Here is a 25006-nt window from a genome sequence, read left to right as displayed (position 1 = left end):
CGGTAGCCATTTTGAAGTAATTTTGTGCGCATCATAGCGTGGAAACACACTAGACGGCTCTCCCGCGCGATTCTCGCAATGACAAGTCGCAGCAGGAGCTCGATGAAAAACACATTCAGCGGCTTTCGACGGCTTCACTAGCGGCCATTATCATATTTTTATAGACGGATGCAAGACGAGTCTATGGTACAAGGTACAACTGTTTGGACAGTAAGCGGATTAGAGGGGAGGTATATAAAGACAGAATGGTGGAAAACGGAAGAGGGATGTTTACCTGAGCGAGAGGGAGAAAGAAGTTGATCGCACACGTCTGAAATATTGCATTTCTCGATAATTTGGGTAGTATTCGAGAATCCGCAGCTACATGACCGCAGAGTGATTTTCACGTATTGGCTCACCGATAGTACATTAACTATTACCTTGCTTCATGTGCACCGCATAAACACTAATACTATCACAAAACCGTTGCGGCGCATCATCTCCATCGAGCCACCGCAGAGAATGAGGAACCTTACAACAGTGACTTTAGAACCGGCCGTACCCGCTCCGCCTTGTGTGTTTTATCTCATTCACATTCCATTATCGAGGCCCCGCGGCGGTCTGTCATTGCAAATTCCGCGCGGGGAAGCCGTCCAGTGTGTTCTTACGCATATTTAAGTAATTTCCCGTGAAACGACAACTGAAACCCCCCAAATGTCAAAGTTAAGCGAGGAGCGCTCGAATTGTTTGTTTTGGTTTATGTTTTTGTTCGCTTAAGTTGTTACGTATTGTGAGTAGCTGGTTCGTGTGCTTCATAATTTTTTTTTATTTTTCTCTTGTGAATCTTGCGATACAGGTACCTTGTGAATTCATACGTTAACTTTATGTATTGAAGAAGTATTTGCCTCAAATTTATTCAGTTTACACGATGGAAGGAACATCAACGTCGAACTCCGGGACGAATAACAAGGAAGGTGTAAAAAGAAAGCATACAACGCTCACCTTAGCGGAGAAAGTTACAATAATAGAAGAGTTTGAGACAGGAAACAGTTCCTACGAAACACTCAAGAAAAGTATGGTGTCGGAGCATCCTCCATTTGTCGATTTGCGAAACTAGAAAAATTCAGGGAACATTGCGTAGAAAACCGTAAGACCATGAAGGAGCAGAATTTTCCATTGGTAGAGGAAGCGCTTTGCCTATGGATATTGCAGCAACGTGAGTCGAATATTATTGTTACTCTAGGTGCCATCAAAGTCAAAGCAGAATTGATATTTCAATGCGTTTGGATTGCGTATGTTGGTAGACGCGGGAGAGAAAGCTTCTGCAGATAAGGAGGCTGATCTTAAATTCAAAGAAATGCTCATGAAGAAAATATTGAAAATGAATTTGACAAAAGCTCAAGTTTTTAATGCAGATGAGTCAGCCCTCTTTACTAAGCTAATGACATCACGCACTATCGCGCTATGGGACGAGACAGTTGCCTCGGGACGTAAACTGGATCCTTGAAAATGAAGCTGATGTTCATTGGGATAGCCGGCAACCCTCGTGAATTTCCTCGTGGAGTTAAGGAATCACTACCGGTGTCCTATTATAGTTCGAAAAATACTTGGATGACTCGTCAATTGTTCCGCACATGGTTTTATGATGAATTTATTCTCGCTGTCCGTAAGTTTTATGTTGAACGAGGTTTAGAGCCAACAGCAATTTTTGGTTTTAGATAACTATACTGCCCACTACGACGGATGTGATGATTTGAAGAGTGATGACGAATTGATTCAAGTCATTTACTTACCGTCAAATGTGACGGCAGAATGTCAGCCAATGGATCAGTCAGTGATCAACGCAATCAAAACGAGATACAAGCGTATACTAATGCTAAAACTTGTTTTGGAGAACAAGGACTTGTCTTCCGAACAGCGTCTGAAAAATGTATCTCTACGGCAGAGCATCGATTGGATTGCTGAAGCATGGGACGAAATCAGTCAGGCTACCATTGGCTACCACTGAAAAAAAATAAACTTAATTTCCATTAATTTTTGTTAGAAATTGTTTTTTTTTGTCTTAAATATGCACAAGTTGCAATGTATGGAAGAGTTATAGGGCACTTATTCATCTACCATTTATCTATCATTTCATTAAATTGTTTACTCAGGTAAGGTCTTCACGCCCATAAAGTTTCATTAAGTTCTGAGAGGGTCATGCCAATCCCATAGACGAGTTGGCGCGAAATCCGTCTCCTTTCAATCAATTTTGAATGGTTATTGTGTTCTCTGGCAACGATGGCAACATACAAATTACCAGCAACAACGCCAGCATCCGCTCAAGCAGCACAAAAATCGTTTACCCTCATTTTCCCCGCGGCGTAAGGAGTCCAACTACCCACAAAATGCTTTTTCATGCGTAGTTTTCCTTTCACACCATCTGATCATTTACCAACTGCGAGGAATCCACATAATAAAATCGACAACTACATTTATTACGCGCGCCACATTATGGCACCAATACCAACCTCCACAAAGATGCACACAAACACCTCTGCAGGACCACAAAAGGATGCTATTCAAAAAAAAATCTGCGCTCTCCCTCGAGAAGTGATGAAACTAGTTTTTGTAGTTCAGTTGTTGTTATCGTTGTTATAAATATTACATGTGTTGCTGGTGGGGAGAGGTGTTCGGTTCGGCATTTACGTTACCTCCGCGATAAAATCATACACAAGGTTCATCAACTACTGGCAGGCTAGCCTGCCACCAAAAAGTAAAGTATTTGTTCAAGGATTCATTAATTAAAACAAATAGCAAACTAATTAATTTCGGTTTTTCGTAAATCAGGGTCTGTGCTCCATTCAAAGCATCCAGCATCTGGCGGTGGATCGGAGCGGCAACGGAAAACCAAACAAAAGTTCAGACAAAGGCAAATACAACCCTTGTAACCAAACACACACACGTACGTACGGCAAGGACCTTGTACGTTTGTATGTGTGCACTCCCTGGAGCTTTCGTTTAAATACCCTAAACGAGCCAAATGGCTGACAGCGGCGCCATCACTGGTGATCACCCGAAATTGTGAAACAACAATTACAACCAGAGCACCAGAGGCACAGGGATTGAAGTAAACCGCAAAACCATCATTATCGAGGTGGTCCTTCCGTAAGCGGATGAGAAAACAGCTCGACGGTGGTCGCACCAAAAAAGAAGGAAAGTTTTGCCCGTCAGTGAGTTATTGGCGAATACAGACGAAAGCCAGCGTGGAAGCGGAAAACTTATCAAGTGTTTTGTAACCCAACATCGTTTCGCGGAGAACGTTTGATGCTACAACATTAACAGAGTCGAGCATCCCGACGCGAGGAATGAGGCTGGAAAATTAAATTTTGTGGAAAACCTCTCTCCATCACACGCTTTATTCGCGGCGCTTCTCGAATTAGAACGGAAGGGTTGACTGTCACACAGTGTCATCGAGAAGAATCCTATCGGAGTGGTATGTATATTCATCCATTTAGTAAGCTGTGTACTTGTGTTTATGTGCTTCCATTGTACCTGCAGCATCCCATTTTGCTCGTTCATATGATTATCTCAGTATCGGCCTAAGCGAAAGGATTCTCTCTGTCTTTTACTCTCTTTTTGAGATATTTAGAGGGTCGAGAATTTTTGATTGTATTAAAGATTTGAAGGGGGTGGTAAGACGCCATCTATTTGTCGACCCTTGGAACACAAACATGTTTGCTGCATTTTTCTTTTACATTCGGGACACAAGCCTATGTGATTCCAATAGGATTGTGTTTCAGATATTTGAGACCTAGATGGAGCCTGATTAATTATACGAAACATCACGCATTTTACTGTCTGTATTTGACGAATTTACGCAAAACTGAATCTGCTCATGCGACACCTACATTAGAGCCCAGAACTACAAAAGTGATGATGTATGTTTATTCTACGCACCTAAAAGCAAGATTCGGTCGTGATTATTCATTTTATTTCTATTAAGATTCATTTCAACCATTAAATGTGATCAGTATATGGTAAGAAAGTTAGAGTGTTGCATATTTACGATTGTTTCAACAAGCAATTTGACCAAAGTCGTAATTTTCTATAAAATTCTCTCCTGAAATAGTGTTTCTATACCCGACTGGGTGAAGTTTTCCTCTGTTTCACCAGGGTTATCAACTATAGCTCTGAAAAAACAGGAAAAATGGAAATTAAAATCAGGAAGAAATCAGGGTAGCTCATGTTTTTATTGACGAATTTACGCAAAACTGAATTAGCTCATGCGACACCTACATTAGAGCTCAGAACTACAAATATGATGATGTATGTTTATCCTGCGCACTTAAAAGCTTTCATTAATTTCTATTCAAAACCATTTAAGCCAATAAATGTAATCAGTTAATAGTAAGAAAATTATATTTTTGTCTATTTGTGATTTCACAAATATTCACTGCACGCTATCACATTAGCCTTATATTCAGCGGGAACTATAAAACAATGTACGTTTTTAATTGATAAATTACTTCCTGAAAATAGCATTTTCACATGGATGCGGTGGGCAATCAAAGATAAACACAACGACTGACTTCACTATTTGAGAAATAGTTATGGCAGCGCATGCTATGTCGCTCGAAACTCTATCATCTTCATTACCTTTTTCCCAGTACCGTTCCGAATCATATTTCGGACGCTTAAGGCATATGATGCAGAAAATAGATCTAAGCTTTATGCACAGGTATTATTTGGTTGATATTTTCAATAAATTTGTTCAATATGCTCTTAAGCTTTCCACTTTGGTACCTATTTGATTCAAAACATAAAAAAATCATCGAATAAAATGCTTTTCAAATGAAGCGAATAAGAATCAAACTTCGGACACTAAATCAAATATCGGACAGAATTAATTCAAATTTCGGACACTTTATTCTGTTATTTTTTGGACGAAAATTACATTACACTTGATTATATTTTATAATCAACTGCGAAACACTTACCAAGCAATCACAGTAAACCGTTAACGATGATGAGAACTGATGAAACACGGGAGAAATTTAAATATTGAAGAACGGGTAAATTCTACGTGCTCACGCTAAGCAAACGTCAAACACAAACGATAATGAGTAGTGTTGTCAGACTTTTGGCGATTATGTTATAATTCAAATGTAGTTCTCATATGAAATGATAGTGAAACCAAGAGATTACTCTAGAGCAGCAATTGTGGTATTAATTTTATAGTTATATCATCTGTGCATTAAGCAATTCAAGATATTAGAACAAAGTGTCCGAAATATGATGCTGTCCGGAATATGATTCTGAACGGTACATCGAACTAGATTGGTATCGCCCAAATTGACATTTTCTCATTAACACATTCGTCGCTCAACACAACGTTTCAGAGTTTCTTGCGGGGTCCAACTTGCGGATAAATTATTGAATGAAGATCAAACTTAAAGACGATTTAAAGACGAATTGACAACAATAACAAATACCTATTATACGGGGTTCGCAAAAAACTGCAGTACAAACCATCCGTACTACTATGAATTAATGAAATGTATGGTATAAACATTATAATAATATTGTTATTGTTGTATTCGTATTTCCCGGATGGAATCGAATTCAACCAATGAAACGCGCATTCAATTGCTCACTCTAGTAACTTCTACACTGAGAGGAATAATTAGTATATATGACCAATTTTTTGATAAATATTACCAATTCGTTAGTCATATTCTACCCTACTAATCATTGGTACATCCTACGAATAAAAATTGGTAGGCATAAATGTCAAACAAAACTACAGTTTGTAAGTCCAATGTTGGCTCAATTTCGAACTTAGTAATGGCTGATTTGTTGGCCCTCCATTGGTTGGATAATGACGATATTTTTTCAAATAAAGGATGTGTCACATCAAATTGCATCACGGAAAAAACGCTGTAGAAATTCGCCCAGTAGACCGATCTTTTTGAAAATTTTAGACAGTAAAATAAAAACTATTAAACAACTTTTGGCATTTTCTTTTTATTCATACTTCGAGCCCAAGCCCGTATGCTCGCACCATCCTCTTTACCCCGTCCATAAGGTTCTGTACAACGTCAGGTTGTAGTTTTTTTTGAACAGAAATCCATTTTCTCTTGAAGTCCGCCTCCGATTTGACAACTTTTGGGTTCTTCCGGAGGACCTGCTTCGTAATCGCCCAATATTTCTCTATTGGGCGAAGCTCCGGCGCGTTGAGCGGGTTCATTTCCTTTGGCACGAAGGTGACCCCGTTGGCTTCGTACCACTCTAACACGTCCTTTGAATAGTGGCACGAAGCGAGATCCGGCCAGAAGGTGGTCGGGCCCTCGTGCTGCTTCAATAGTGGTAGTAAGCGCTTCTGTAGGCACTCCTTAAGGTAAACCTGCCCGTTTACCGTGCCGGTCATCACGAAGGGGGCGCTCCGCTTTCCGCAAGAGCAGATCGCTTGCCACACCATGTACTTTTTGGCAAACTTGGATATCTCCTCCGGAACGCTGAATTTGTCCTATGCGGAGGCCCGGCAGGCCCGGCAGCTGACGAAAGTCCGCTTTGACGTAGGTATTGTCGTCCATTACCAGGCAATGCGGCTTCGTCAGCATTTCGGTGTACAGCTTCCGGGCTCGCGTCTTCCCCACCATGTTTTGCCTTTCGTCGCGGTTAGGAGCCTTCTGAACCTTGTATGTACGCAGGCCCTCCCACTGCTTGGTCCGCTGGACGAATGAACTTGACAAATTCAGCTTATTGGCGACATCCCGGACCGAACTTCTCGGATCACGTCTAAACTGCTTAACTACGCGCTTGTGATCTTTTTCACTGACGGAGCAACCATTTTTGCCGTTCTTCACCTTCCGGTCGATGGTTAGGTTCTCGAAGTATCGTTTTAGTACTCTGCTGACCGTGGATTGGACGATTCCCAGCATCCTACCGATGTCCCGATGTGACAACTCTGGATTCTCGAAATGAGTGCACAGGATTAATTCACGACGCTCTTTTTCGTTCGACGACATTTTTCCAAATTTACGAAAAATTGACAGTGAAGCATGGCCAACGTGATCTATACACTCTTATCTGATTATAAGCGAAAGCTGAAGATATAATTCCTAAAAATTAAATTTCTACAGCGTTTTTCCCGTGATGCAATTTGATGTGACACACCCTTTAATTATTTTGTATTGCGAATAGTTTTATTCTTTTTAATATTCTTATTCTATTCTTAATTTTATAAAATTATTGAAAAAGCGTTTCCTGTAGGTTTTCCTTTCCCTTTCCTGCTTCCTCAAATCGGCACCACGTCGTACGTACTCGGATGGGACATCAAAACAGTAATCCTCGATAATGCATGTCGCACGTTCTTCGTTTTCCTTGATGTGGCTTACGCTGGTTACGGGTGTCTCATAGAGCCCCCGCAGACTGCAGACTGTTTCACGGCCGATAGTTTGATCAGTATGGAGAGATATGCATATGCGCACATTATACCGATTCAGTTGGGTCGGTTTTTGCACTAACAGGCCAACTCGATCAAATTTTCTGCCGATAAAAAGTATGCAGTCTGCGGGGGCTCTTATGCGAATACGTTGTCAAATATGACAACCACACAGAATAGCGATATTTCTACAAAATAGAACGAATTGCGTAACAAAGTGGCAAACATTTTTAAAATAATTAAGCATTTACCTATTTTCACTGGAAATCCCAATCGAAACTGACAGAAGAACATCAAATCTGCCGTAAGAAAAAATTTTTTATTGATAATATTCCAAACATCTTTCACACATCTAACTACACAGAAAAGTCGAAATTTACCTAAAATAGCCACGTTCGTAGCACTGTCAACCGGTTTCGAAACCATCGCCAAATCTTTTTCATTCTTGCCACTATCGATCGCCTTCGTCGAAGGATCTTTACCTTTGTCTATTCCCCTTGGCGGATTGGCTGATTACCGACGCCTCCGCCTCGGTCGAGTTATCCGGTTGCGCATCCAATGATGTCCTCCGCGCTTCGACCAGAATTAGGAATGTTACTACTTGATGTAGCGCTCCATATCAGAGCGAAGGCAGCATGTACCGATCCAACAATAAAGCGCCTTGGAGTAAATTTTCCACACAAACTGACTCTCCCCATTATCCTTGGACGCGGTTTTTTGTTGTTGTTGAGCGACCGGACGTGAAGTCGTGATTTGCAAAGGAAATTATATCGTAGATCACATAAACACATTGTTGTTTATTTTATGCGTTACCAAACAAAGATTGAAGTGGCAGCCTTAACAATGAATAAATCTCGATTTCGTTAGGATCTTCATGCAAAAAATCCTCTGCGGATATTTAGTTTGTGCTAAAAATTATGAGAGACCGAAATAAAGATTTTTCTAGATACCACCTCTTTCCAGCATCTACTTGACTGTCTCTCAGTACTCCTTTGGTGAGTTGAGTGATTTTAGGAACAATTTATTGGATTGGGATTTTTTTGATGAAGCAGGATCTGAGAAAAGTACATCGTAGCCTTAGAACGAACGGGCAAGCTATAGGTAGAATAAATCAACTATAAGCTTCGTTTATTTCTACTCTACAGACAGAACATAGCTATGGATCCCCACAATCCCTTCAACTTCCATCTGGGCCCTCCAGCCGGCAGCTCTGTGCATTCTCATACTCACCCGGAACCGACACCGAGTCCTCCGCAAAGCGTGCCTGGTAGACGAACCCCATTGGGAACCGTCGGATTGGGAGGTTTCTTCGCCCAACCACACGCTTCAGCATCAACCTCGTTAACAGACGAAAACCGCCCTTCAGGGAGCGCAGAAAGGTATCATAAAAAACTGTTACCATAACTGTCTTGGACAAATTTAAATTTACCGAACCAAAGTCATTTCAGTCCGCCACCGCCTCACCACCACCAGACAGCACCGGTCGCCGCGGGGAAGCAAAAGAACCGCCAGGGTAAGTCTGTGCGACTGAACATCAACGCTAGGGAGCGACGCCGGATGCACGATTTGAACGACGCGCTCGATGAGCTGCGAAGCGTGATTCCTTACGCACATTCGCCATCCGTGCGGAAGCTGTCCAAGATCGCAACCCTGCTGCTGGCCAAAAACTACATCCTGATGCAGGCAAATGCGTTGGATGAGTTGCGACGGTAAGGATGATCGAAACAACACACAAAACCATTTTGTCATCTGACTTTTCCCTGTAGATTGCTGGCTTACATACAAAGTGCAGCCGGAGCGGGAGCTCCCGCGATCGACTTCAGAACCATGCCTTCCGCTTTGAAGTTACAACAATTGCTTCAAACTCCACAGCACGAATTACAACAACAAGCGCAACAACAATTACAACAGCAGCAGCAGCAGCAACATCACCAGCAAAGCGCTCCCCCTCCATCAAACCCGTGAACATAGAATTCTGAAATTTTCCCCCGAATGCCAAATGTTCTATAACCCCCACAATTATTAAGCAAACGTTTGTGAACTATTATGCTAGTCATTTGAGTAGTAGGATCATACTTTGTAGTAAGACAAATGGAAATTTATAAACGATCCTGTTAGGAATAAGTTTCGATACTAGTCATTTTTGTGAAAAGCAGAAACAAAATGCAACAGTTGCCAAAACATTTTCATATATTTAGAATGATCAATAAAGTGTAGTAGATGCAATTACAGATATGCGTTTTCTAGATGCTGAAGCCCCTGAAGCCATGTAAACGTGAAGCCCATGTCGACTGTCGAGTAACTGTTGTCACAACACCATGAACGCGGATGAACTTTTAAGTTTGAAGCCTCTATACCAGTGATTTTCAACCGGTGGGGAATTCCCCCCTAGTGGGCCTAGTGAGTAGCCTAACCCTTTTTTGAGCCGATACTCTTGAACCGCGGCTCTTTTTTGAATCGTGGTTCATTTATAAAAAAAAACCGTGGATTATATGCTCATTCTGACGAATTGGCTCAAATGAGCAGCTCGTGGGCGCTCGCCAATCTCTACTCCAAGGCGCGTAGAAGTATATCCTAAGGTGGGCCAACTTACTAGAACCACTCTTCAGCCATCTTGGAAGTCTACTGTGTTTTGTTCGTAAACAAAACACAATACGCTTGTGGCCAAGCTCGCTCGTGATCAGTCCGTCTCTTTCACGCTTCAAGGAAATAAATCCCCTTCTGCTTTCTTCTGTACTGTTTTCATATACCGCTCCCCTAACCCAAGGCGCCTAGAAGTATATACTAAGGTGGGCCAACTTGCTAAAACCACTCTTCAGCCATCTTGGAAGTCTACTGTGTTTTGTTTGTAAACAAAACACAATACGCTATTGCCGAAGCTCGCTCGTGATCAGTCTGTCTCTTTCACGCTACAAGCAAATAATTCCCCTTCTACTTTCTTCCGTGCTGTTTTCATATACCGCTCCCCTAACCAACTTAGTGACGAAACGGCCTCACCTAGTACCATAGATCCGTCTTGCCCTACCAACTTAGTGACGAAACGGCCTCACCTAGTACCATCCAAGGCGCGTAGAAGTATATTCTAAGGTGGGCTAACTTGCTAAAACCACTCTTCAGCCATCTTGGAAGTCTACTGTGTTTTGTTTGTAAACAAAACACAATACGCTTGTGCCCAAGCTCGCTCGTGATCAGTCTGTCTCTTTCACGCTTCAAGGAAAAAAATCCCCTTCTGCCTTCTTCCGTACTTTTTTATATACCGCTCCCCTAACCAACTTAGTGACGAAACGGCCTCACCTAGTACCATAGACCCGTCTTGGTACCATCGACCCGTCTTGCTCTACTCCAAACAGTAAACAATACGTGAGCCCTGAGTGCAAACCCTGGCTGATGCTGCCTACGCTTAGTTTGTGTTGGTTGAAATAGTGTTGCCAGACCCCCGCTCTATACAATGAACAAGCAAGAAAAGTTGTGACACCACGTTAGTGTTTAGTTTGATTTGGTCCTAATAATAATAATTTTTTTCATGTACAACTGATGAGTACAGTGTAAATCATAGCAACTGCCACCAATTTTCTAAACCGTCTTGGTCAAAATTGATAAATTGAGTGGCTCTATTTTGACGTGTATTCAAATGTCAACATTACGCGTGAGATTGGAAATTATATCGTTTGGGTGTTAGTGCGCCGTTTATAATTTTGTTTTCGAAAAACGGGACCACGAGATATCTTCAAAAAACTTAAAGTGCTTGGAGTGGAGTGGTGCATTGAAAATTCATTCAAAACCTGAACTCAAGCGGTTCGTTACTAAGTGGTGTGGACTCAATTCACCTCATTTTCAAGCAAATCCATGCATTTTTTCAAGTGATTTCTTGCAATAAATTCTCATACCACCAATGTTGCCAGATTTACAGATATGTTTGTAAATTCACAGACATATCTGTAAAATACTTTTAATTTTTGTTGCAGACTTTTTGGATATAACAATATTTCACAGGTTTATGAAAAATGAGAGGCTCTATTCATCACATCAAATATATTTTAATCACCGTATGATATTTTTCCATAGTTTTGATAAATAAACAGTTTTCATATTTAGTTTATATCAAAACACATGACGTTAGACCTATTTTTTGAGTCATTCATTAACACTTTGCCGTCCGGCGTAACCACAGTGGTTACGTTCGCAAAATAGGTCGCACCGCAGTGATGTCGTGAGCATAGTATCGCTCAGTGGCCGACGACAATACTTCAGTATTTTTTGCATTCTGTTGGTGTTTTGTTTGGTAACAATAACTTGTACACGTCTACGTTTTTTATAATTTCATAAGTACTTTTGCACTGACATCATTGCGGGCGAAAGAGACGATACGATTCTTCACGATGAATGAAAAATTGCATTAATTTACTATACATGCTTTACATTTACTATACTACACTTCGAAATTTCATGACTGTAAGGGAACAGAGTCGAGAACCTATGAGAACTATCGATGAGATGGGTAAAACTTAACAGATTGTAATTGCCCGATAATGTCAAAAACGACTGGCAACAAACTAATCCGAATAAGCGCTACCGGCGCCAAGCGAATCATATTTTAGCAAACGTGTGGACGGCAACATGTGCGTCGCTAATTTCCTTAAAAATGACTCTCCTAGAGGGGTCTCTTTTGAGCAAACAACAATGAGTGGATTCTCAAAGCCCTGACTGAACATCTTTGAGTAATATTAAGATTGACTACATCCAAGCAATAACGGAGATCGTTTCATCCCAGTTCATGAGCATCCCTTCAACCTCGCATTGTAAGCCTATATCTATCTATATAAATAAAAATGGAAAGCCAAATCTGTTCGTAAACGGAGAACCCGAAGAAGGGATGGCCCGATTTTAGCATTCTTTATTTTGTTGTATTTGTCTCTTCCCGTAGATCAATATAGTGGAGAGCAAAACCGAAAAAAAAATCGGAAAACTCTGAAAGAATGTCGGAAAATTTGGAAAATTGAATTCCCATATCACCTAAAATTACAACATGATGAGCGTTGTTAGGCCACTCGATATTTGCACTAGCGAAGTTAATCTTTGTTCGAAAGTGGAAATGGATTTTCATGCAAAACAACGCATTCCTATATCTTCTATCCATCTATCTATATGAATAAACATTGTCAAAATGGAAGGCCAAATGTGTTGCTAATCGCAAAATCCGATGAAGGAAAGGTCTCTTTTGAGCCATCTTCATTTTGCTGTATTTGTTGTATTCTACCCATAGAGCAATGTTATGATGAGGAAAAGTTTAGAAATTCGTTCTAAAGAAATCATATCAAAACAATAATTTTGGGCTGGACGAAGTTCGCCGGGTCAGCTAGTATATATATACATACAGCCATTCCATGCGTTCTCAAGGGGAAAAATTAGTTTTCGGACCACACTTTGAAGAATCATATCTCAAATCACCTAACTTTGAAGAATCATATCTCAAAAACGAAAAAAAAGCATCTCTTTAATCGAGATATGTTATGTAAAACAGCCTCATCTTTCAAGAAAAACATAAAAAATATAACGCCCCTTAGTCCAAAGCCATGAAAACAATAAAAAAACAAACGCATTCGATAATTACGAAAACAAAATCCATTTTTTTGCAAATTCGATATTTTTTAATAAAAAGCTAGCTCATTGGCTTTATTTAGATATGCCGATAATCTAAACCGGCTCAGTGGCTCTGAAATTATGAATTTTAAAGAAAGAAAGTCAGTTTTGGGAAAAAGTGAGAAAAGAAATATTTTTCGGACCACCCTAAAATGGAAATGGTCACCCTAACGAAAAAATATTAAAAAAAGGGTCTAATCATTTGCGATAAAGAACAAAACTACTACTTTTTATCGAAATCTGAGAACCACTATATCGGTTTGGCATGGTATGGCTGTATATATACAAAATATACATATACAAAATATTCAATAATATACAAAATACAATCTTAAGTGCATCGCGATGTACAAAATATGAATGAATCTATTAGCGAATTCGTTTTTGTTCAGTTTCAACCCTAGTGCCGCACTAACTGCTGTCAAAACGTTTTTTTATTCACTCAGTTTCGCACTCAGTGTCGCACTAGTTCGCCCCGAAAGCTGTTAGTTTCGCACTGAGATGTTTCACGGGTTGGCACTCGGGTTCACCAATACAACTATACTGAACTGTCAAGTTCCGAGTATTGTTTTGGAAAATCTGAAAATAAAGACTATGAAACCTACTGCTTTTGCTTTTGTATTTTTGGAATCGTAATCCAATTCGGATTCTGATTTTGAAGAGTATATTCGAGTAGACAGCATTAAGCTACGTGTTCTTTCATTGGGAGGCGGAAATAATGATGGATATTCAGGTGGAATAAACCTGCTTTCAAAATCATGATCTAATGATGATTTTATATTATAATAGTAATTATTTGTGGATCAAACAGGAAATGCATTGACAAATGGTTAAGTGAGTGTTAGAACTACATGTGTTAGGGAATCAAACAATATGAAGTAAAAATTTTCATTCAAACTTTTATATTTTTACAGTGCACTTGGTCCTTCTGATCTGATAGAGAATAATTTACCTCCCAAGCACGAATATCGTCACCAGATGTCGACACTGTACATTTGTCGTAGCTAATATAAACAAATCAAACTATATAACGCACACCAACAAACCACCGCATTCGTGAAACTGAAAAGGTTTTTTTATTACAGAGTCAGTTTGGCACTGACTCAGTTTTAAAAACGAATTCGCTATATGAAAATTAACGTTAAAAGACATTTCTACAGATTCGCACACTTTTACAGACATTTCCACATTTTAACAGACTTTCACATATTTTTACAGACTTTTTTTTTAAAATCATCTGGCAACTGTTCGTTTCACTTTTCATCGAATGTTTTCAAATCGCAGGAGTAAACATTTACGTGACTGTGACTTTGTTTGTTTTTATTTCGTTCGGAGAAATGTTATATCAGGAAAAGTGGACATTAAAAATGTGTTGCTCAGTGAAAGGCTGCCCGAATATGAGTGAAAATGTTCGCGTTAGCTTTTATCGTATACCCTCGGAAACGTATTTACAGTCGCGCTGGGTTGATTTTTGCGGAGACGACAAACTAGTTCCGAATAAGGGTTCCCGTATCTGTGGAGTAAGTACGATGTTTCGATTATTGAAAACCAAAAGTGTAGCAAACCTTTCAAACACATTTACAGGTTACAAATACGTCATTACATTTCAACCGGAAAAGAAACCTCGTAAGAAACCGTAATGCCTTCTCCACAATTAAGCCGATAGTTGACTCAGAAGATAACGTCCATCATCAACACGAAGCGCTGAATGCTTTAGCGGTATATTCATCACCAGGACTAGCGGATCATAATTAAGCGGATTTCATTCGATTAACTTCATTAGCAAAGCTGTTTTCACCGACGTTAGAAAATAACGCCTTCAAAACATTTCACTTTTGATATGTATGTATGTATCGAAATTCGCCGATGTTAAATAATTAAAATCTTGGAGTGAACTAAGCGTTATTCGTAGGTTGTTTATATTCTTTCAGGTTCTGATACCTTGCAATATAAGATGTTCTTTCAGAGATACAGTGGTCAATTGAAAAATTGACGGAAAAATGTAGTTCGTTCATTTTATAAATTTAACTATTTTTGCCTCTGATAACAATACCTGTATATATTTTTCATAGTGTTGATTATCATAAGAAAAATAACACTCCTGATCATTGGATCTTTTTTGACATTTCAATTGGATCTATTTTGACAGCCGTTTTGATTCAGTCCGCACTACCTAGGTTCGTCAGATCTCCACAAACGATGAAAATAGTTAACCACTGGATTCATCGAGATCCTAATCAATGTAAAATCCCAGAAACTGTTCCAATTCGGTAAGCATTAACGTTGTAATAGAGGCGTTTCTGTTAACAGTGTAGGTGTAGCTAATAATTGATTACTATTCATTCTCTATACATTCTCTTTACAGTGTATAACTTGTTGTTATGTCAAATAAATACCATTCGTATGTTATCCTTCACATGTAAACCACGCGTTTTATTTTCACTACTGTTAAGAGGTTATGGGCCCACCCAGCAAACATTAAATCGCATAACAAGCGTATATATAACATCATATGCCCTAAAATTTGGTTGGCATATAATGTTCCTAACTGGCATATGCATGCAAAAGTGGAGGCCATATACATACATGGCAAATGCTTACCGAATTTGTTTGGATTAATATGCAACTTTGACCGGCTATAATAGCGACTTGTGCCATACTCATATACGATTTATTACAGACATAGAAAAAAAAACAAATGGCGCAAAATATTTTCGTGAAATGTTTATTATAGCCTCACGAATAGCCATTTTTTATATGAGTATTTATGTTTGTAGAAATAATAATTGTTTGATTGACTTGTGTTGGGAGTGGAATTGAATGTTTAAAATGGCACAGATTGATGTTTGGTGAAAACTGCTCCGATATGGGTTCGAACTCCGGTCGTCTGGATTATCATTCACCAGTTATCTCGCGCGGCTATCTGAAATTTAATTCAACAGCGGTTAAAACTTTCGAGTGCATCAGCATTTCATTGACATTTCAATATGATGTAATATGTCCTTTATTAGGATCTAGTATAATTTACTGTTTCATGATTTTCTTCAGCATGCAACACGATTTACTACAGTACTGAATCGATTTAAATTATACGCTTATACGACACACAAACTGCATCAGCGTAATATACGCATATGATGCGGATTAAATATATTTTACGACAATGTACATCATAAAATTTATGTTTATTATACCGATATGCGACTTAATTTGATAATGGTATATAAAATCGAGTTTTTACATTTTATGCGATTTCAAATATACACGATACATACTTTGATTGATATTATATGCGTTTATGATTTATTCGGATTTCTTGTAAGACTTGGCACGTGCAAAATTATACGATTCAATGTTTGCTGGGCAGCCATCCCAGCCAACATTAAATCGCATAACAAGCGTATATACAACATCATATGCCTTAAAATTAGGTTGGCATATAATGCGCCTAACTGGCATATGCATGCAAAAGTGGAGGCCATATACATACATGGCAAATGCTTACCGAATTTGTTTGGATGAATATGCAACTTTGACCGGCGATAATAGCGACTTTTGCCATACTCATATACGATTTATTACAGACATAGAAAAAAAAACAAACGGTGCAAAATATTTTCGTGTAATGTTTATCCTCACGAATCGCCATTTCTATATATGAGTATTTATGTTTGTAGAAATTATAATTATTTGATTGACTTGTGTTGGGCGTGGAATATGAATGTTTAAAATAGCACAGATTAATGTTTGGTGAAAACTGCTCCGATGTGTGTTCGAACTCCGGTCGTCTGGATTATCATCCACCAGCTATCTCGCGCGGCTATCTGAAATTTAATTCAACAGCGGTTGAAACTTTCGAGTGCATCAGCATTTCATTGACATTTCAATATGATGTAATATGTTCTTTGTTAGGATCTAATATGATTTACTGTTTCATAATTTTCTTCAGCATGCAACACGATTTGCTACAGTACTGAATCGATTTAAATTATACGCTTATACGACACACAAACTGCATCAGCGTAATATACGCATATGATGCGGATTAAATATATTTTACGACAATGTATATCATAAACCTGATGTTTGTTATACCGAATTGCGACTTAATTTGATAATGGTATATAAAATCGAGTTTTTGCATTTTATGCGATTTCAAACATACACGACACATACTTTGATTGATATTATATGCGATTATGATTTATTCGGATTTCTTGTAAGACTTGACACGTGCAAAATTATACGATTTAATGTTTGCTGGGATACCTCAGTTTGTAAAAAGTTTTCGGAAGTGATATTAAAAAGAACAGATTCGATATGGAGAAGGAAGCGAACCTCTTGCGGATTAAACCTTTCGACGACAACGGATTTAATAACTGGTGCTTTCGAATGAAAGTATATTTGCAACAGTTGGATGTTATTCACTGCGTCGAGAAAGTGGCCGAAGAGGAGGACTTCTGGAACATTCCGGAAACGGATAGCAATGATGTGAAGGCGACTAAAGAAGGACAACGAGCGTTGCGGAGATGTTTTTGCTGGGACTCAATATTCATTATGATCGTGAAGCGAAAGTCATGACGATTGATCAACATGCGTATATTAAAAGTGTTCTCGAACGTTTTGGGATGAGTGATTGCAAGCCCTCTGCCATCCCGATGGAACCGCGTTTGAAGATGGAAAAAGGAAAAGATCGTAACGAGTACACAGACAAGCCGTACAGGGAGTTAATCGGATCGGTCTGATGTATTTAATGGTAACGTCGAGACCGGACTTGTCAGCTGTTATTTATCAATTTTCATATTTTGGAGTTCAGGGTAAATATTTCAGTAAGTTGTTATGCCAATCTACCTCACTTATAAAATATAGTTGAAAGCTGAAAGTTTATTTAAACAGTCTTGTTAAACAGTGAAATTCGCGTCGCTAATATGAAATATGTTTTATATTATATCATATTGTGCTCGATAATTTTGAGATGGACGTTCTCGGCTTGGGTACAGTTTTGCTATAGCATTTATTGCAATACATCATAAGCAAAGCAGCACAATGCTAGTTTATGCTGAAAATAATGAATAACGACTCAAACAAAATTAAAATTTCAAAATCAAAGTTTGATTTTTCATTGTGCTAAGTTATTTCTAATGAATATCGGACATATCCCGCCACTGTACAAAAGAGTGAGTGAACTGCTCAAAAGAACTAGTTCACTTAAGTGAACGGTTGGTCACTGAACGGTTCATTAAAGTGAACCGTTTTGCCCACCTCTAGTAGGGACTGACGTTCCATCGAACTAGTGATATGCATCAGCCACAGAGATATCCGGTAATTGCTCATTTTTCGTATACTCTTTCGGACCAATGGTGCCAATGTTTCCCAATTTTATTATTTATACTTCTCATGCATCTGAATTATTGTAAAAGACATTTGGCAACGCTGGTTCTTTTCGCTCTTATATTATTTTCCTCTCCTTGTTTGTGGAGGAATATTCTCACGTCTTGCTCGTGTGTATGCGTAGTCCATGAATTAACTTTCACACAGAGCCAAAGCACAAAATGAAACTTTATAATCGATTTATATTTACATATACATCTTCTTCTTCTTCAATGGCACTAACGTTCCTAGAGGAACTTCGCCGTCTCAACGTAGTATTACTTGCGTCATTTTTATTAGTACTTAGTTGAGATTTCTATGCCAAATAACACGCCTTGAATGCATTTGGAGTGGCAAGCTCTAGAATACGCGTAATCACAGTGCAAGTCGGAGGAAATTTCTTTTACATATACATATACCTATTTTAATTATTTAAGAATTTCTTCTCTTATCTTCATCTCATCTCCTACATATGTGTGGTTGGGATACAAAACCATGGCTTCACACATTTTTGCTATTGTTTTACATATTTTGTTGTATTTGTGAATGAATAGTGAATGATTAGAATTAATTGTATTGCTGAATATCCAGGCGAGCTCACAGTAACCATTCCATGCCAAACCGATATAGTGGTTCTCAGATTTTCGTGAAAACTGGTAGATTTGTTCTTTATTGCAAACAATAGGACCTGTATATCTTTATTTTTTTCGTTAGGATGACTATTTCCGTTTTAAGGTGGTCCGAAAAATCCCTTTTTTCACTTTTTTCCTAAACTGCCTTCTTTCAAAAATTCATAACTTTTGAATGTTTTAAAAATTCATAACTTTTTAAGTACTCAACCGATTCTAATGGTCGACTTATCACATTAAAACCAATCACCTCTTTTTAGTAAAAATACTTCAAAAATTCATAACTCTTTAACTACTGTACCGAGCCAGATGATTGACATACCAAATTAAAGCACGTTCAGCTTTCTAGAAAAAAAGACGGGTGGGTAATGTGGGGGACATAACCGGAGTGACGTAGGACTATACAAAGGGGACAGCTTTTGTTAAAGATATATTTTAAATATGTTGTTTTATTTTCTTCTCCTGCGTGAACCTGAAAATCTACCTGAAAAACGGATCAGTTTACTGTTTACTCTTTATGAATATGTTGATGGTTCTGAAAAGAACCTTTGGTGTTGTATTTTGTTATCACTCGATATTCCTATCTTGTTCGGTTAAACCTTCCTGTTTTGCTATTGCGTTTGCCACTCACCACAGCTTTCACAGTTGGAAAATTTCTTTGCTTTGCTTTGCAGCTTTGTGACATGTTGTACAGTAAATTACATTCAATGCGACGTGCCGAAGCGCCGCTCAGTGTCGCATTGGAGGCGATTTTAACCTGTAATTGAACATTTGCGATGACAGTGGAACAGTGTCGACTTTCAATGTGGCGTCATAATTTGGACCCCGAACTCTATGTTTACAAACATGTCCAACTAAATATGTCGCATTACAGGTCCGTCCAATTAGCTAAATGTCGAGATAATTGTAAATTAATGTACTTTCAATCTAGAAGCAATTTAAGAATTGGTGAAAATCAATAAGCTCAGAACAACTGCCAAATTCACATACTCATCATATCCTGGCAAATAAATTATGAAAAAATCAATTTGTGTTTTATTATTATTTTGGATAATGTTTTAGAAAGCATTGAACTGTATTTCCTAAACTCTTTTTTGGAAGGTTTAATGGCCCTGAAAAGCGCCTTGTTTTATGGAATGATTCCAATTTAGAAAACTTAGTACTCGTGGTTTTGAAAAAAGCCATTTCGAACGCCCTCGATGCCGCCTTGTTCTGGATTTGCCACCAAAGCAGTTTGTATAAAGAACAAACTTTTTTCTTCTGCTATCTGATGCCGTTTTGCGATTGCGTTTGCCACTCGCCACTTGCTGCAACCGCCTGTTGTTGTCTTGATGTGTTCTGTTCTGAATGCGGTTTTTCTTATCGTCGCGAGCAGCTTTACCAGCCAACTCGATCACTTCGGTGGCCGAAACTATATAACGATGGCTAGGTGGACTGGTGCACTGGTACTAACGCGCTCGGCCTAGCTACCCTTGCTGAGCAATTGGCGGATACACCTACGGGGAACTGCACACCTGCACGGTTCGAGTGGGACTTTTCCTCTCCCTCAACTTGTCCTCCTTTGTTACGTCCACGATGCCGATGCCGTACAACCACACGGGTTTACGGTTTGAAAGAAAATATGATATTTTTTTGGGGTCCGCGTGTTTTATACTCTAGCGGTACACACTCACAGGATAGAGATAAATCGGCAGACTCAGCCAGAGGGGCGAGTCCAACGAGACGAACGAATGAGCGTTAAAAGGGAGCGATGGCAAAAAAATACATTCATTACGATTTGTTCGCTCGTTGGATTCACATGCAGGCTAAAAAGGGTCCTTTTGAGGATCACAAAATTATATTCAATCTAAAGAGTTTATTGTTTTGTTATCACTCGATATCCCCATCTTGTTCGGCTGAACCTTAGCGATTTGTTGCCACTCGCCACAGCTTTCACAGTTGGAAAATTTCTTCCCATTCAGCTTTGTGACAGTAAATTACATTCAATGCGACGTGCCGAAGCGCCGCTCAGTGTCGCATTGGAGCCGATTTTAACCTGTAATTGAACATTTGCGATGACAGTGGAACAGTGTCGACTTTCAATGTGAGGTCATAATTTGGATCTCTATGTTTACAAAAATGTCCATCTAAATAAGTCGCATTACATGTCCGTCCAATTAGCTAAATGTCGAACTAATTGTAAATTACTGTACTTTCAATCTGGAAACAATTTAAGAATTGGTGAAAATTGAATAATCAGGAAAGTCCCCAACTATCAATAAGCTCAGAACAACTGCCAAATTCACATACTCATCAGATCCTGGCAAACAAATTATGAAAAAATCAATTTGTGTTTTATTATTATTTTGGATAATGTTTTAGAAAACATTGAACTGTATTTCCTAAACTCTTTTTTGGAAGGTTTAATGACCCTGAAAAGCGCCTTGTTTTATTTAATGGTTCCAATTTAGAAAACTTAGTACTCGTGGTTTTGAAAAAAACCATTTCGATAAGTTTGTATAAAGAACAAACTTTTTTCTTCTGCTACTTGATGCCGTTTTGCGATTGCGTTTGCCACTCGCCACTCGCTGCAACTGCCTGTTGTCTTGATGTCCACCGAACCGAATGTGTTCTGTTCCGAATGCGGGTTTTCTTATCGTCACGAGCAGCTTTGCTAACTCGATCACTTCGGCGGCCGAAACTATATAACGCCGGCTAGGTGGACTGGTGCACTGGTACTAACGCGCTCGGCCTAGCTACCCTTGCGGGGAACTCCAGATCAACACGGTTCGAGCGGGATTTTGCCTTTCCCTTCACTTTTCCTCCTTTACCATGTCCAGACATGGCTGCTTGGGTTGGTTTGTTGATGTGTTGTGATGCGAACCGATGTGGTGTACGGTTTGAACGAGAATGATCGTTACGGCAGCGGAGCGGGGATTTTTAAGCTGACTGGCTGGCTCGAGAATTACGCATGTGTGAGACTGCGACCAATGTTTCGTTCATTTTTTTCTTTTTCCTTCCCAATCGTGCTTCATTCTATTTCGCTGCTGCCGCTGGTTGCCCGTTTTGGTCGGTACGATTTGAGGAGCACAAAATGGACCAATCAAAAATGGGCACATAGTGCATTTTGACAATGCTTGATATTTCACAATTATTCAATTATTTATCTCAAGAAAAATGAAATGTTATTCGTTATGATTGATGCGTAGATATATTTTCTATCAATTGATGCAAAAACCTTCGCGATCTATTGAGAAATGCTCGAGTTATAAGCGTTCCAAATCTTGCATTTTTTCCTACTTGTTCAGTGCCTAGATTTTCATTTCACCCCCTATATCTTCCGGTTAGACGTAGTCCTACGTCAATATAAAACAAAATAGCACCCTTGATCCTGAGACCATGAAAAACAATAAAAAACAATTACAATCAATATTAATAAAATAAAATTTTCTGCTACTGAAGTATTTTAACTAAAAATAAGAGGTCATTTGCTTTAATTTGACATACCGATAATTAGAATCAGTCGACTAGTTCAAAAGTTATGAATTTTTGGAAAAAGTCATTTTATGAAAAAAGTCAAAAAAGGATCACCCTAAAACAGAAATGGTCACTCTAACGAAAAAATAAAAAAAAATCTGGTCTTATTGTTTGCGATAAAGAACAAATCTACCACTTTTCATGGAAATCTGAGAACCGCTATATCGGTTTGGTATGGAATGGATGGATTACAGTGCTATTTTTCATGTCAAAAATTTTACTTTTTTTAAATTTTAGAGTTTGTACGCGTGCCACTTCCTTTTTACTATAGCGACGCAAATATAATTTCTGAAAATATACCACATCATAAAAATGATCTTGGTCTTGTTAAAATATAATTTTAAGTTTGGCTTTTTTGACAACAAGCCTTCTCGGTCCGCGACAAGACTGATGGGAAATTCAATTCCCATAGTCATAACAAGGCAATACCCCATTAAATAAATGTTAGCAAACTATTCAAAATCGACTGATAAAAGCATTTTGAATGCAATACAACCATTTAAGATGAGAACCACAACATGAAACATTTGTCACTTTACCCTATTTCTTTCGCGAAACAGATTCTGAAAAGGCCTTTTCGCTTTTCTGCATGTTTGCGTTTTGTGTGTAGCGGCGCTGCCCTTCGAAAGACTCAAATTTTGACGTCAGTTCTCATACACTGAAAGCAGAGTGAACGCAAAGCACCAAACCGATTATTGCCAGCTAGAGCGAATAGCGTTTTATATACGAAATATACGCTGCAGTGTGTGGAGAGTGTTATATATGTCATTACTGAACACCATACAGAATTATCGTTTCATTAAAACGGAACGGAAAAGCGTAGAGACATTCGCTGGGTGTTGTGCCTCGGCGGAAACTTCGGGCCCAGTTTCGCGGAGAGTCCTCCCCGTAGTCCTTGAGATATCCGTGGGTGCTGTGCAGAGTTGTGTGGATTTTTTTTTAAGCGATATCAAGTTTTTTTTCTTTCGAGCTATGAGAGCACTGTACAATAATACAACTCGATGATAGTGGTCTACGCTAATAGTGAAAAGTAAAAACGTTCGGGCAAGAGAGAGAGTGCCATCATATGCAGTGGAAAGTGTTTTTTCCGATGGTAAAAATGATATCTTCGAATCTAATGTTACAAGGATAAAGGAAGGCGTTTTGCATCGTAACGTCAAACAATGGTTTGAGGGCAAAATGTGATGCGAGAATGAGTGAAGCTACCCACATTTGAAGCTAGGAAGGATTTTACTGTGTACCACATAAAAGGGAGTAGGGAGGAACTTGAATTCTTATCGGTTACTCGGAAGTTGTTGGTGGAAGGATGTGTCACCAGCTTTAGTTTATATGGTTCCCTAAAGCACAACCTGGTAGGTTATTGAAGAATCAACAGTTCCGGAAGTGATACAATAACAGATGCTCTACTTTTCAGCCACGGACTGGAGAATTGAACTGCGAGAGAAAAATAGCTGCTGGTATGTATTTTTGAATTTTACGAATAGTATTACACAGTTCTAGAGAACTTTGCCAATGAATCAGTTTCGTTAAAGCTTACAATTCAAATAATGAAGTCCTATAACTGTATGGAAGAATATACAACAGTACTATGCCATCCTTCACGGTTTAAAATGGTATTAAACATTTGATTCATGTATGATCATGTTCTGAAAAGGACCATCTTTTTTTTTAAAATCAGATATTAATTTTCTTTTAGAATACATATTCCATTTCATTTTTTTAATAAGGCATGATGTTCAATTGGCAATTTTCTACTGCCAATCTTCATCCAACAAACTATTGTTCAAAGATATGAGAATTTTGAGAGAATGTTGTTGTAATCATAACAGAATGTGTATCAGATATATATTTTATCAGAAAGTTCAGGAGTTGTTAAGATATTCTTACTAAAACTCATCTTCATAATATAAAATTATCTTCAGATAATTTTTTTTAAAGAGATTGTTCTATCACATGAAGAGAACAAAGTTTTCTATTCACATTGAACATTAATTTGATGCGAAGAAATTAATTTTCATTCATTATTTTGTGGGTCGGAAATGACGAGGAGCAAATAACGCGACGAAATAAATCAATTAAATTTAACTTTATTTCTGTACATGTGTTTACATACGTGAGGATACTTTTAGACTGACTTTGCTGCACTTGCAGTGCAGCCAGGTGCTAGGACGACTTATTGAATAGGGTTACCACATATGCCCCTCCAGTTACACTAAGAAACGAACTCTGTGTCCTGATTGTGTAACTACGGTTTTAGTGTCGTCCTGGGGATGACGCGAGATGCTTCCATCGCATATGAACGCTGGTTTTACACGGTCGATGGATACGATATGCTTGTTTCCTCGAATTGAGATTTCGAAAAAAATTTCATTCCTTTTTAAAATCTCGTAAGGTCCCTCATATGGTTGTTGGAGCGGCTTCTTTACCGAATCTACTCGCAGAAAGA

At 38.7% G+C, this 25006-nt stretch overlaps 2 protein-coding genes across 3 annotated transcripts in view; both read left to right on the top strand.

Moving 5' to 3' along the window:
- Nucleotides 1–2327: 2327 nt before the first annotated feature.
- LOC129776722 (class E basic helix-loop-helix protein 23) lies at nucleotides 2328–9634 on the top strand. 2 transcript variants are annotated; one of them, XM_055782527.1, is made up of 5 exons: nucleotides 2328–2734; nucleotides 2809–3454; nucleotides 8551–8784; nucleotides 8854–9114; nucleotides 9172–9634. In XM_055782527.1, exons 3-5 carry the CDS (start codon nucleotides 8564–8566, stop codon nucleotides 9368–9370), a joined length of 681 nt encoding a protein of 226 aa, XP_055638502.1. In that variant the 5' UTR covers nucleotides 2328–2734; nucleotides 2809–3454; nucleotides 8551–8563; the 3' UTR covers nucleotides 9371–9634. The 2 variants fall into 2 exon arrangements, with proteins under 2 accessions (XP_055638502.1, XP_055638501.1); XM_055782526.1 differs by having other exon boundaries at nucleotides 2333–2734; nucleotides 8845–9114.
- A 13590-nt stretch (nucleotides 9635–23224) lies between these two features.
- The window catches only part of LOC129777482 (uncharacterized), a 65213-nt gene continuing 63431 nt past the window's right edge, over nucleotides 23225–25006 (top strand). Inside the window, exons 1-2 of the mRNA XM_055783761.1 lie at nucleotides 23225–23912; nucleotides 23975–24017. The gene's annotated coding sequence lies outside the window, so the exon portion shown is untranslated. The remainder of the gene's footprint in view (nucleotides 23913–23974; nucleotides 24018–25006) is intronic.

The sequence above is a fragment of the Toxorhynchites rutilus genome, chromosome 3, assembly GCF_029784135.1.
Source record: "Toxorhynchites rutilus septentrionalis strain SRP chromosome 3, ASM2978413v1, whole genome shotgun sequence".
In the NCBI taxonomy this organism is placed as follows: domain Eukaryota; kingdom Metazoa; phylum Arthropoda; class Insecta; order Diptera; family Culicidae; genus Toxorhynchites; species Toxorhynchites rutilus.
This window is presented reverse-complemented; position numbering and strand designations above follow the sequence as displayed.